General features: G+C 32.3%; 1 protein-coding gene and 1 long non-coding RNA gene across 2 annotated transcripts; one reads left to right on the top strand and one right to left on the bottom strand.

Moving 5' to 3' along the window:
* Positions 1-114: 114 nt before the first annotated feature.
* On the bottom strand, positions 115-12,172 carry LOC122634314 (myophilin). Its single transcript, XM_043823129.1, has 4 exons — positions 11,811-12,172; positions 1,191-1,327; positions 893-1,097; positions 115-807 (listed from the first exon to the last, which is right to left on the bottom strand). The coding sequence occupies exons 1-4, from the start codon at positions 11,862-11,864 to the stop codon at positions 637-639; spliced, it is 567 nt and encodes a 188-aa protein (XP_043679064.1). The 5' UTR covers positions 11,865-12,172; the 3' UTR covers positions 115-636.
* On the top strand, positions 10,301-12,857 carry LOC122634317. Its single transcript, XR_006328360.1, has 2 exons — positions 10,301-10,453; positions 11,077-12,857. It is a non-coding gene; the product is annotated as an uncharacterized LOC122634317 (long non-coding RNA).
* The last annotated feature ends 685 nt before the right edge of the window (positions 12,858-13,542 follow it).

The following is a 13,542-nucleotide window of genomic DNA, read 5'->3' as shown; positions in this document are numbered from 1 at the left end:
TTATTATAATCATCAATATCTCACGTGCAACATGAACTTGTAATATAATATGATTACGTTGTAACACGTACGAGTTTTTAACGTAACAGTAACAGAGTAACTTTGCAATAATGGTTCTGTATTATAATATACTTGTAATACATAACAATTATTTTTCTACACTGTCCAATATAAAAATCCACACGTAGCATATGTCTTTGTTCTTGATTTAACAAGTATACATTCTACTTGTTTAGTCCAGAGAGCTATATACTTGCACAGTAATAGTTAATCGTTTAAAACGTTCGGTTTTTTATCTGTTTTTATTGTATTATTACCAGGACAGGTAGATTAAAATTTACAACATACCGATACTCATTTCGATATTCAACGCACGCGTAAATGGACTTTTACAGTATGTTTATTTATTTTTTCTCTTTGCTTATTCCTATTATATGCATAATATATATATGTATATATTTTAAATATATATATATATATATATATATCTTACGCATAGATCAAATTTGGCCCGCTGAAGAAGAAAGTTATGCGATAGAGTACGCCTATAGCTTGAGTACTTATGGAAGTAAAATAAAATAAAATAAAATTATACTGCGTTCTCATGGAAGAATTTGTTCCATGTTAATCTACGGTTTACATATGTCTGGTGTTTCCAAAATTAATGCCACTTTGATTGGCACCCTTATTGCTACCATATTGTAGACTTATAACACCTTGACCAGCTCTAAGTTGTTCCTCGGTGAAATTACGGACATTTTTGTCCGCTTCTTTTGGTCCGATACTTGGCTTGCCATAGTTACCCGCCTAAGAGATAAGAAATTATTAATGAAGGATAAAAATAAAAATAAAAAAAAAATAATAAAAACGAAATGAAAGAAAAAGGAAATACCTTTCTTCCAAGAGATTGTAAGCAAATGACAACAGAGTTCAAATTTTGTCGTTCCCAAAGATCAACAGTTTGGAAGGTTTCCTGAGGTGGGACACCTAATGCTCGTGCAGCTTCAAGAAATGCATTTATATTTTCCATACACTTGAAAGCCAAAGTCGTTTTATTGATCTTCTTTACGGATCCTTCCTTAATATCATTTACCAACCTGGAAACATATGGAAAGATGAAATGGATATTGCAATGTTAGAAAACACGAGTAACGTTTCATTTGATAAATATATCGTAGATTGAAACAAACCTGCAGAGAAGTACACCATCTTTCAGAACCTCATAGAAACTATCCATATCGCCATTGATATTTATGTCCTCACCAGTGATCGTTTTAATCCACTCCAAACATTCTTGAGCTAGTTCTTCACTGTATTTGCTATTGATCTGTAAAAAAAAAAGAAAAGAAAGAAATTTTCAAGATTGTCCTTTTTTATTTTTTAGCGTAAGATGAATATTATTCTTTTTCTTGTTTTTTTTTTTTTTCTTTTCATTAAATCAAGCAACGACTTCTTTATCTATTCCTATCAAGTTATTAATTATACGAGGTTCCACTGTTCTAAGTAACGCATCCTGTAGGGTTCTGCGACACGAGCGTTACTGCTGGAGTCACTGACCTAACTCGTTTGAACACCAGTTCGTTGTTCCTCCGCTGGTACGTATGGATCATCTCCATAAGTATATGCAACGCGTAGCGTTCGAAGAGAAGATTTATTCGAGTCAATTCACGTCCGGAGGATCTCATTACGTTTTTAACGATACAACGTATGTACCTAAGTACCTAAACGTTTGTTCTCTCTTAAACAACGTACATATATATGTAAAAAGAAGTACAATAAAAATCACTAACTTGATACGTTCATGAATGAAAAGATTTAGAAAGATCTTAAAACCGATACAATGCGTATACCTCATGTGTATCTAAAGATTCTTAAAGAATATACAGATATAAACGAGAATAAAAATGAACTTCGTACGTACGTTTAACACGAATTATAAATTTTCAAGAGAAAAAAAAAAAAAAAAAAGAAAGAAAAGAAAAGTATTTGAAAATTTTTTGAACGGATTCGAGATTGATGAAATCATCAATTCTTTATATGTTTATCAAAGTGGTGAAAAAAAGTAATAGACAGATCTTTAAATTCTTAGAATGGACATGGCGCAACAAAAAAGGAAAGAATCGATGTGTGACGATTGAAACGATTGAACTTCATCGTTTACCCAAAAAGGAATGGCATCCAAAGTTGGACCGACGCCCCGCATTCATCTCTCCACGATGTATGCATATATTCCGTTAGACATACGGTCTCTTTCTCCTCTCTCCTTCTCTCTTTCTCTTTCTCTTTCTATCCGTATGCAATTTATGCATCCCGATGCACTTCACGCGTCTCAAACTAGTCGCGAATCCCGATCGCGACTCGAACGTTAGAACAACATACCATCATTCCATTTACCCATCTGCTCCTGCCTCCTCCTGTAAAAATGTTTTCGCATTTGGCCTGCTCTAACCAACGATGGAAATTTTCTGCATCTAACGAACGAACCTCGTAAAACGTGCTTTTGCGCTTTTACTTTATCGCTCTAAGAACCTTGACTTCATTACCCTGAAGAGAAAGAGAGAGAAAGAAATCGTCTTGCAAAGTAAACACGACGAGTTGACCTTCCTTTTGTAATTGATCATTTTTTTTATTCTTCTTCTTCTTCTTCTTTTTTTTTACCCGTAAGTAAGAAGATATAAGACGATTCATTGTCATATTTTCTGTAGTACGATATGTGTATACAGAGTACTATAGAGTACTATAGAATATATGTGTATGCGTGTATACATACTCGTTGTAATATATATTCGATGTAAAAAGTTTATTTTCTAATCTTCTTAAATCTATATGTTATATAAAAGAAAAGGATGTTTCACGAATATAAATAGTTACCAGTGTGTCCAAGTTTCATGTGAATTTTAAGTTGATTATAATTGAATTAATAATTGATAGTTATATGAATAATTATATATGTATGAAAACGAAGATTTATAAGATATATGTTTATATCATTGTTCTTCAAAACGAACGTAACAAAAGTTCTTACGCACGAACGTATCATATGCCTTATATTAACATATATATATAGATATAAGTAATCGAAGAAATGTAAACAGAAGATGACGAGAATTTATACGTTACGTTACTGTATTATTTAGGTTCACATTATCAGAGGAAAAGAGAGAGAGAGAGAGAGAGAGAGAGAGAGAAGGAAAGAAGGAGGGGAGAGAGGGAAGGATCTGGTTTAAGGACAACAATCTTTTTCGTTTAGTTGATCTTGGTACTCGAGGAAGGAGCAATGGCAGAACATAAATCTTATACGAAGCATTCTCATTCTCCGCTTTATTCACTTTTACCTGAGACGTCGTTCAGAACTCAGAAGAAGAAGAAGAAGAAGAAGAAGAAAAAGAAATAGACAAGAAAAAGGATAAGATAAAAATCGTCCTTTTATGTTCGAACAAGCTTCTTCGTAGAAGGAAAATTATTAGTCATAAGCGTCCAACCAAACGATTTATTCTCAGGAAGGTAATAAGTATACCTAAGTCTAGAGAGTGGTTTTTTTTCTATTTAAAAAATTCATCGAAAAAAAAACGTTAAATCGACTCTCCATAATTCGTCGTTAAAATTTAACTCACGTTAAACGTATAAACATTTTTTTATTGTTAGGTATACATAACGAAACATAAATTTATGTAGTTCATAACTAAACAATCCATTGACTCATTCCTCGTTTTTCTCCCTTTTTCGAGCATGCTATCGTAGCGATACTACAGCAGTTGTCATAGTGTAGGACACGATCATGTCTATATTTAGATATTAAGTAAGTCTACGATAATTTTATTAACACGGAAAAAAGAACGGCTTACTGGTAACGTATCAGTGACAAAATATGTATTATACTTCTCTTGGAAAATGATGAAAACAAATAATAGCGATAATTCTCGTGTTTTTAATCCGATTTGAAATCACTTTAGCACGATCAAATCATTTTCTTTTCCTGCAATTTTTTCTCTTCGCCCTTATTTTTTCTTTAGAATATAAGCAATGATATTTTTAAAGAATTGCGACGATAAGAGTTTTGACGTGTGTCCCCGTTTATACGCATGATGTCATTGGATAAAGGTTTATCTAATCGATAGATTTGCACGCTTGTATCGTGAGTACGGAATAGGAACAACTACTGTAACCTTTCGTCAGAAACTCGCTGTAACCGTTATAACGTCGATATCGACGATGTTTCAGAAGAATGTTATGTTGCGTTGTACTTAATAAATCGATTAGAAACGAGACGATAAGAATTCAAATTTCCCGCTAAAAATTTTATCTTTTTTCCGGTACCTGATGCAGGTAGAAAAAGGTAGGCAGGTATACATTTCCGTTAGCTGAACTTTCTAAACATCAGAGATCGTTTGTGTGTGTGTGTGTGTGTGTGTGTGTGTGTGTGTGTGTATATGTAGGTAGATATGTATGTATGTATATAGTGAAACCTTCCACGAAGGGAGATATAAGTACAGAAAAGAGGAAAAAGAAAAAAAAAAGAAAATGAAAAGAATTTAGAGAAGAGAGAAGAAGAAAATTAATTTCGAGCGAAACTGAAAAGAAGATTCACAATTTTCTTACTCGCAAATAAATTAACGATAAAATGACGAATTAATTTTTTTTTTCCACGTATGTAACTTTTCTCTAACATAAAGATATTAGCAGCCAATTATTTTCTACCGGTAACCGCGAAACCGTTGAGCGATTTCTAGTATGGGACAGTCCGCTCTCATGCTGTGCTACGTCAGCGATAGCACCTCTATGTGTTCAGCACGAAATTTTCAAGCGAACAAATTCCGCAATACTAGTAATATAAATAATAATAATAATAATAATGGAATGATGATTAAGAAAGTGATAAGAAATGCCATTAAATGGTATAAAAATGTTTCTAAAAATGAACGTTCAATATAAAAAATTTAATTTTATTCGTGTATTTCTATAAATAAAATCTATAGTAATAATAATAAGAATAATATAAGTAGTGTTAATAGTGACAAATGTTCTTAATAAATAAATATAGATAAATGTTGGTAACGATATACGTTTTGTATAGAAAATTCCATTCATCAAAGGCAATTCGTTGAAATGTAAAAAAAGATAAAAAAGAAAGAAAGAAAAAATGATAAACGCAGTCTTTTATCTTGATAAAAATCCCGATCATCAAATCGTTCGTTTCGAGGAAGAAGAAAAATGTAAAAAGAAAAATCTTATCAAGGATCATAAATGAGCTTATTTAATATCATATTTTTCGTGAAAGTAAAAAGGAAACGGTCGTGTAATAAATGATTACTTTGATCGATTACTTCAAACATTATTTTATTGTTCCTAAGTATATCGAGATATCGACTTACAGTGGCGCAGTGTTAATGTACGTGTAAATGTGTGCTAAGAAATATTTTCATGATTCGCTAAGCCTTATCTATCTTATCACGAATATATCTCTGTCGTTATGCTTTATAATAACAATTTATCGAGACATTGCGATATTCTTCGATATATGATTAGATCGTTATATGTATTACACATATTCAAAACGCGAAAAATAAGATTATCAAAATTATAATAATTTTAATTCAATATATTCATAAAACTCATTAAGTTAAAAAAAAATTAAAGATAATATATATATATATATATATATATATATATATATATATATATATATATAATTAAATTTCTTTAAAAAAAAATTATCGAATTTTAACTAAATAGATAATATCAATTTGATTAACAAAACAAATAGATAATAATATTTGTAATAAATGAATGATTATTCAAAAGCAATGATAGAAAAAAGACTAGTCGTAGAAGACGAAAAAAAAGAGAGAGAGAAAAGGAAAAAAGGAAAAAAAAAAAATCGAAAGTGTATATTTGAATATGCTATTAGAACTCGCGTTTATAAATAAAACTTGAGAAAAGCAGAGATTGGTTCGTTTTACTAATATAAGAGTGAGAATGAAGTTGCATTCGCGTTAAAAGTGCACCCGAGGGCAAGTACTGATAATTAAAGGATTACCATGCGTGACTCCCCACGTGTGTCTCACGGTCACGGCACGATGACGATCGGCTTAATGACACGTTCGCACGTTCACGGCCATGAAAATCAGGTCAGAAAGAGAGAGAGAGAGAGAGAGAGAGAGAGAGAGAGAGAGAGAGAGAGAGAGAGAGAGAAAGAGGGAGAAAAGGCAACTTTATATGTCGACGATAAAGAGCGAGACGGATCGACCCTTACTCGTTTCTTCCTTTACTCGACATCATTTTTGAGAAGAGAACAGTCGAAGGCTTCTCAGAAGATATCTCTCTGCCTTGATCAATTAATTTATCGACCATTTTGAACGAGAAAGAACCTCGACAACTTAGCGATAGCCTTATGATCTCTCTCTCTCTCTCTCTCTCTCTCTCTCTCTCTCTCTCTCTCTCTCTCTCTCTCTTACTTTTTCTTTCTCTGTCTTTATTTATATTCATTCATTATTATTATACGATTTACCGAACAAAGAAAAGATTCCAATGTTTAATTCCAACTTGACTCGACTCAGAATAATCATCTTTCATTGACGTATAGCATAGTATGGTATAGGATGAATCAAAAGTTTCTCGATGATTTGAAAAATCAATTAGTTGCTTTTCAATAAGCTCCTTTTAAGTTATTTTTTCTTTCTTTCTTTCTTTTTTTTTTTTCTTCTTTTTCTTCAGATCGTAAACTTGGGAAGCCTTCTAAAAGCTGAAAAGGAAATTATTCTAAGAAATCTCGGAAAAGATTCATTGATTTTTAAAATCATCTGAGAACTTTTATCCCGTCCTGTAGATAGTATTTGATTATCATATTTCTTCTATATATATTTTTTTCTTTTGTTTATATTTTATTTCCCTTTCTCTTTGTTAGTTTCAAAGACAAACAATGTAAATACGACCGATCAGTTTCCTTTTCGGTAGATCGTTCATCGAGGATGATATTCGATGATACCACGTAATATGGATTTGCAGCTGTTAAAGGAATTTTCAAAGGCTCGTTTAACGATTCGCCTTATAAGGGAGTACGGTTAAGGACGATCGAATTTATAGCGGATTCGAATCGATATTTATACGATCTCGAAAGAGACTAAATCGTTGACCCACTTTGTAAGGTCAACGATTGCATAATATCTACTTACTCGACTTATACGTACGACTTATACAGCATATGTGTATGTATACACACATACAAACACACATATATATCTATGTAAGTAAACGTGAAGGTTGTCCAGTTGTGTGATCTCCACCATATACGGTTAGTCTAAACGAGTGTGTCCTGTGTATACGATTTAAAGGAATTACGTCTCCTTACGCGTAATACTCGACATAGTTAGAATTTAAACGCGTGTTTGTCTTACTAAAAACGTCATAGTTCTCATTTCTGTCGTGATTTTTTCTTCTTTTTTTTTTCTTTTAACCATTTAATCCTTTAATGCTTGATTTATTTTTTGTAGAAATTATTTGCAAACATTATACTATTAAAAGTAAATGTTGTCATAATTTTTTGCAAGAAATTTTCAATGAAAAATTGCATTGTTGGGTTAAATATTAATACGCGTTTAACATTGGAAATGTAGAATGCAATTTCGACGAAAGTTCCTTTGAAAATCTTATTTAGTTAGAAATAATTCTGATGTTGAATGGTTTGCAATTTTTTTGTATATGTACATTCGATGATTGCGTTAGATTTGTATATGCATGAATTAGTTTTGGATGATAATTTTAAATGATTATTGATGACAATATTGGTTTCTATACTTGGATAACTTTTGACTAATCCTGTAAACGAGTCCCGACTGTCTCGTTTTAATATTTCTCTCACGATTCTTCGAAGAACGTATTTCTGTATACATACATACATACATACATAAGTAAGTAGATACATTGTTGCGTCGATTATGAGAGAAGAGGGAACATCGTGTTGATGTCATCCGAATAAAAAACCGTCCGAGATCTAGTCAGCCATTTTTAGATAGTAAATTCGATATACCTATCTCATGGTCGTCGTTAATTTAAAATATTAAAAATGTTTATGGATATAATTTATATTTTATAAAACTCGTTCTTGTTAAAAAAAAAGATAAAATAAAAGAAGAAAGGAAAAATATGAAAAGTGAAAAGTTAGATCTCTTTCTCACTCGTCGTGGGAATTTAAAAAGAGTGATTTATAAGAATGCAAGGTCACAAGTAGGGTTGGTTCGTACAATGTAGAGGTCAAGAGTCAACCTTCTTCATCCTTCTTTTTTAATTCCAGTTTCCGATGTGAAAGGATCGTCGTCGTTTCGCAGAGAACCAACTTGTATCAGAATAATTTTGAAAGGAACTAACGATATGTGTATACAAGGTATACATAAAGTTCCTAGATGATTTAAAAAATTTAAATACTCTTTTTCGAGACTTTTCACGGATTAATTCTCCTTTTTTCTTTTTTTCGTTTGCTTAGATTGTAAAACTACAAACTAAATAAGAAATTTTGGTCCATATTCATCTAGAAAATGTAATTATTAAATATAAATGATACTCGACTAAACAATGTAATAATCAGAATCAAGAGACCTATCGACCGACATAATATTATGACATAAGGAAGAAGTTATGCTTGAATGAGTCACGACATGGAGAAAGTTTTCTCATAAGGTCAGCTCCATGTAGATTGCGTTTAGATCATTTCAAGGTATTCTTCACTTTTCTAAGTTTATTTTTAACAAAGAAGATCGAGGTCCTTCAATGAATAATAAAAATTCCTAAGAGTCGATCAAACTTTATCAAAAGATATAAATTTTCGATTAATAATTGGAATTCGGATTAAAAATTATGAATGTCCTTGAAAGTTCCCGAGACCTGACAATTAAATAAATCACTCGAGAAAATCATAAGAAAGTAATTATTTAAAAGAATTCCAAGAATCGTAATTGTATACTTTTATTTGCCAAAGAATTAAGAGAAAATAGATTTAAAAAAGAAATTCTTTTTATATATACGATATAGTACATTCGTCATTTTAAGAGACATAGGTGTAACTCTTATGAATAATTCATCACGTTAATAAATTCTCGTTAAGATATATGGAATAAAATAAATATAACTTTCTAACGTAATTAATTATAGTACATAGTTTTGTTCGTAAAGTAATCGATATATAATACACGTATATAGATATATGATAGAAAGAGAGAGAGATCTTTGAACTGGAAAATCAACGAGCAAGATAATAATTCGAGATAGTCATGCTTGACGACTCACTGCATATAAATGACGTTAATTATGGATTTAGAATCTGTTAACACCTGGATAAGAATACGTTAGAAAAATGTTGATTCGAAATCTGATCGCATGTCATTGATCAAGAATAAATTCATGTATTCGATTAGGATTAAAGAAAAAAATAAAGAACGATTTGGAGTTGTCAGAAATCATACGGTTATAATCTCGTCGTGTGCTAGTAGAAGCAAGAGCAAGCAAGATTCACGATCTCGTGATTCCAAAGTATAAAGAACGAGCCGGAGAACCACATTCCAAAGACGATAAGCTTGTATTCTCTTGTAATGAGCATACTCGTCTATAAGAATGATCGTTTCCTATGACATTCATATTGATCTAAATAAAATCGAGTTAAAATTTTTTTTTCTGTTTATTCGTTTACTCCATTATTATTTTCTTTCTTATCTTTCTTTTAACTTTTTCCATTTCCTTCAAAAGTATAACAAAAATAAAAATATTTTCTATTCACAAGTTTCATAATATTTTTCTTTATGCTTCTTATGGGTCAAAGACTCGTATATGTACGTACAATAGAATTATTTTCAACGTGTCAGAATGCTTATCTCACATAGGAATTTAGTTTGAGTCATTCCATTACTTTAGTCAGAAAGTTAATGTAATCGAAATGTCGCGATATGATGTAACTAGCTTGATATATTATAATAAAATAATTCGTTACAAATCGTTAATCAATAAAAAAAAAAAAAAAAAAAAAAGAAAAATTATAGACGACATAATAAAAAAGTTCTCTTCGGAAACTTGATCTTTCTTTGGATTTGATTAAATTTAATTTGATTTAAAAATAATAATAGAATAAAGTCTACATTCTTTCTCAACATCCTTTTCATTCGGAAGTTGCAGAGATTTGTGGTTTTTAGTTAGTAACACGGTACTTAAACGTAAAACGATAAAACGTGAGTCATCGTTGCTTTGAGAGATAGTATTAGAGACGACGTATTCCCATATTCGGTGCTAGCCGAGCTGTGATTATTAAATAGCAGCGGCAGCGGCAACAGCAGCAGCAGCAACAGCAACAGCTTCTCTCAGCGAGAGAAGAAAGGCAAAAGCTTTCGTGTGTGCCGGCAGTACCGTTCTTTCTTTCTACTCCCAAGCCGCAGGAATGTTCAACGATCGGGATTTAAAGCGAGAGGAACGAGTACGCAGAAGAAATTCCTTCCTTTGCCATTTTAGAATCAACGACAAAGAAACGAGAGAGAAAGAAAAATCGATTATAAGATCTAAATAAGATTTTAAATTAACTCGTTGAAAAGATTCATTTCTTTTTTCTCTTTCTTTCTTTCTTTCTTTCTTTCTTTTTTTTTTTTTTTTTTGAACAGAAACAGAATCAACCTTCGTATTCATGAACGAAAGGGATATCCAGAAAAATAAGCTTCCATTTTTGGACTTCCGGAGCCTGTTCTGAGACAACCCACGACACTTGCGTGATTCGATAAACAGACACGGCACGAACGCTCTGTTGCGTATAAATATCTAAACGACTTTTAGACTTTTATAAGTACTTGATAATCATTTTTATTCAAAGCTTTATTCCAAGTTATAGCAGATTTCGAAGAAAAAATTCAATGGTTATAAATCATAAAAAGTGTGTTTGAAAAACATTGTATTAACGCGAGAAGAGACGTCTCGATAAATTTCAATTCATTTCTTTATTCGTTCTATATATCTCTGTGCTATATATTCATATATTTATATACGGTAATGTAATAGCAAGGACAAAAGGAAGAAGAAAGATAGAATCTTTAATATCGTTGATCATAGGAAAGAAGAGTCCGTAAAGCTCACCGAATGAAAATAAGGAGGTGTAACCATGGCCGGCAAGTTTTGCGAGGGACGCTCCCTTCTTCGGCAACTAGGTCTCATTTTAATTCCCCTTCGAAAGAGACGATCGGCAAGCAGCTGTCGCCGTTTGTGTGGTACGTATACCATATTCTAACATATCTACTAATACTAATACTAATCTTACAGAGTCAACGAAGAAGACTGAGATTCTTTCGATAACTCTCTGTATTTAAAAAATGCCTCGTGAACTTTCAAATTTACCGCTTCTTCGTTCAACAAGTGTTGAATATACTGATTTAAACGCGTGATATCTCTAATATTATCCGTTGCAAACAGAATTGACGATTGAGAGAAGATTTATTAGTCTGTTTGTATGAACGTTCGAAAAAGTTCTCGTTTTAAAAGATTACTCGTACTAACGGATAACAACGTATCGAAACAAAGGACCCTGAAAAACGAAATTTAAGATAAGACAACACGATCCATAAAATAGCTGGAGATAACGTCGTTGACATGAATATAATGCAAAGGTGTGCGATAGCCGCGCCCGCACGAGTATTCGGTGAGTAGGTCACGAATCGACATCTTGCTGGGATGATAGAGGGTGGTTGTGTGATATAGGTTGACTGTGTCAGGGATGAAAATCGGCGTGTCTAGCAAAGAGGAGATTGTAGAAATGGTCGAGAGGTAGTTGTGGGTGGATCAGGCGTTACCTTTCTCTGCGCTTCCGCTGCAAAACCGGATTTGGTAGCCCTGTGACTGGCCATGATCCTTCGAGTCGAGGTCGTTCACCGACGAGGAGGACCAACAAGAACGAGAGACGTTGCAAAGATTTTTCTTTCTTGTTTTAGTTTTTATTTCTCTTTCGGTTCTTCTTTTTCTTTTGCTTTTTGCTACGAATCGAAATCGATTCCCGTAAAAGAAGATGAAGAGATCGACTGTCTTTTTCTATCTTTCTTTCTTTCTTTCTTTCTTTCTTTCTTTCTCACTCTTTCTCTTCGAAGACACGAGGAAGAATAAGCGAGCGTAAAAAACGAGGTTCACGATTCGACGGTCGCGGCACGACTGAAGCGACGCTGCCGAACCGAGACGGGTGCAGGATTCGTGCTTCTTCTCCGGCGCCGATTGGTCGCGACACGCGCGAGTATTGAGTTTTCGAGCGACACGTGATCTCCGTTCTCCAGTCTTGCTCCGGAGATGACGTCAGCAGCAGATGAATTCCTTAAAGCATGGTTCGCGTATGAGAAGTTTTACGAGACGACTGATCTCTGAAAATAAAAGATTTTTTTTATTAAAAACCTTGAAACGAATCAAGGCATTTTCTTTGTTTTCTGCTGTTATTAATTTCGACGATTTTTAAGAATCAATAGGTATATCATAGTATAGTAGTATAAACAATTATTGTTTTTAATCATTAGCACGTACTCAAAGCTAAGATTTTGGACGAATGAAAAAGAATAGGTAGTATGTTCGATCGAGAGAGATGACGCCATCGCCTGTTGAATTCTTTGAATCTGGCCACGTCTTGGACCTTGCCATCTCACTTTGAGAGCTTTCCATCACGCCCACGACTTCTACCATAGGTGGTCCTAACAAGTACATGACATGAACAGAATATTCTACTAGCGAAAATGTCTTATTATTTCATATTTTGAAAATATTACAAATTTTATCATATTTTATGATACGATATCTTTTGATTGTAATATGTTGCATACTTAGTTTTGTAAATTCATCAATAAATACGAAATGTACATACACGTAAGCATACGCAAGATGACTCATTTTAGTGATTAAGGTCGTATTTCGTTTAAAATTGCAATATCGTGTGCGGTTTTAAATTATAGCGTTTTTGACTGATTAAGCAAAAACGAATAAAGATAAAATGAAGGAAATCGAAAAATATACATTTCTATAAATCTCTATATAAAATTATATCATTTAGAATGATATATGATTTAATCATTTTAACATTTAATTTACTGAAGTTGATTATAAACTCACTCGATGGAGAACACTTGGCGTATATCAGAACTAGTATCATGAAATTTTGTTTGGATTAAAGACTACAAGTAAACGTAATAATATCTTGATATTTTCATTGCAATGCTCTTCTGAAATATATTAATTTATATTTCATTTTGTATGTTGTGTGTATTATTTCATAGAACTTGAGTAAGAAATTAATAATTGGCAAAAAAAAAAAAACAAACGACGAAGTATCAGATATCTACAAAAAACTGGACCCTCTCAATTTAATTGTATCGTATGACGAGAGCAAATTAAAAGTTATCTATCGAATGTCAGAAGGTTAAATCATATTGATATATTTATATATTTAGAAATAATTTTAGTTTGTAACTTACATATCGATTACTTTTACAAAATCGATATAACAAATATTCAAAAATAGATAATAGAATCCGCTAAAACAGGGTTCTATTA

The sequence above is a fragment of the Vespula pensylvanica genome, chromosome 14, assembly GCF_014466175.1.
Source record: "Vespula pensylvanica isolate Volc-1 chromosome 14, ASM1446617v1, whole genome shotgun sequence".
In the NCBI taxonomy this organism is placed as follows: Eukaryota; Metazoa; Arthropoda; class Insecta; order Hymenoptera; family Vespidae; genus Vespula; species Vespula pensylvanica.
Note: the sequence above shows the minus strand (reverse complement) of the source record. Positions and strands in the feature narration are given on the sequence as shown.

Coding starts and splice junctions, on each gene's coding strand:
- LOC122634314 (XM_043823129.1), bottom strand. CDS start 11,864: ATGGCCAGTCACAGGGCTACCAAATCCGGTTTTGCAGCGGAAGCGCAG. Junction 1,328..11,810: donor CAGCGGAAGCGCAGAGAAAG/GTAACGCCTGAT, acceptor TTTTTTTTACAG/ATCAATAGCAAATACAGTGA. Junction 1,098..1,190: donor GATGGTGTACTTCTCTGCAG/GTTTGTTTCAAT, acceptor ATATGTTTCCAG/GTTGGTAAATGATATTAAGG.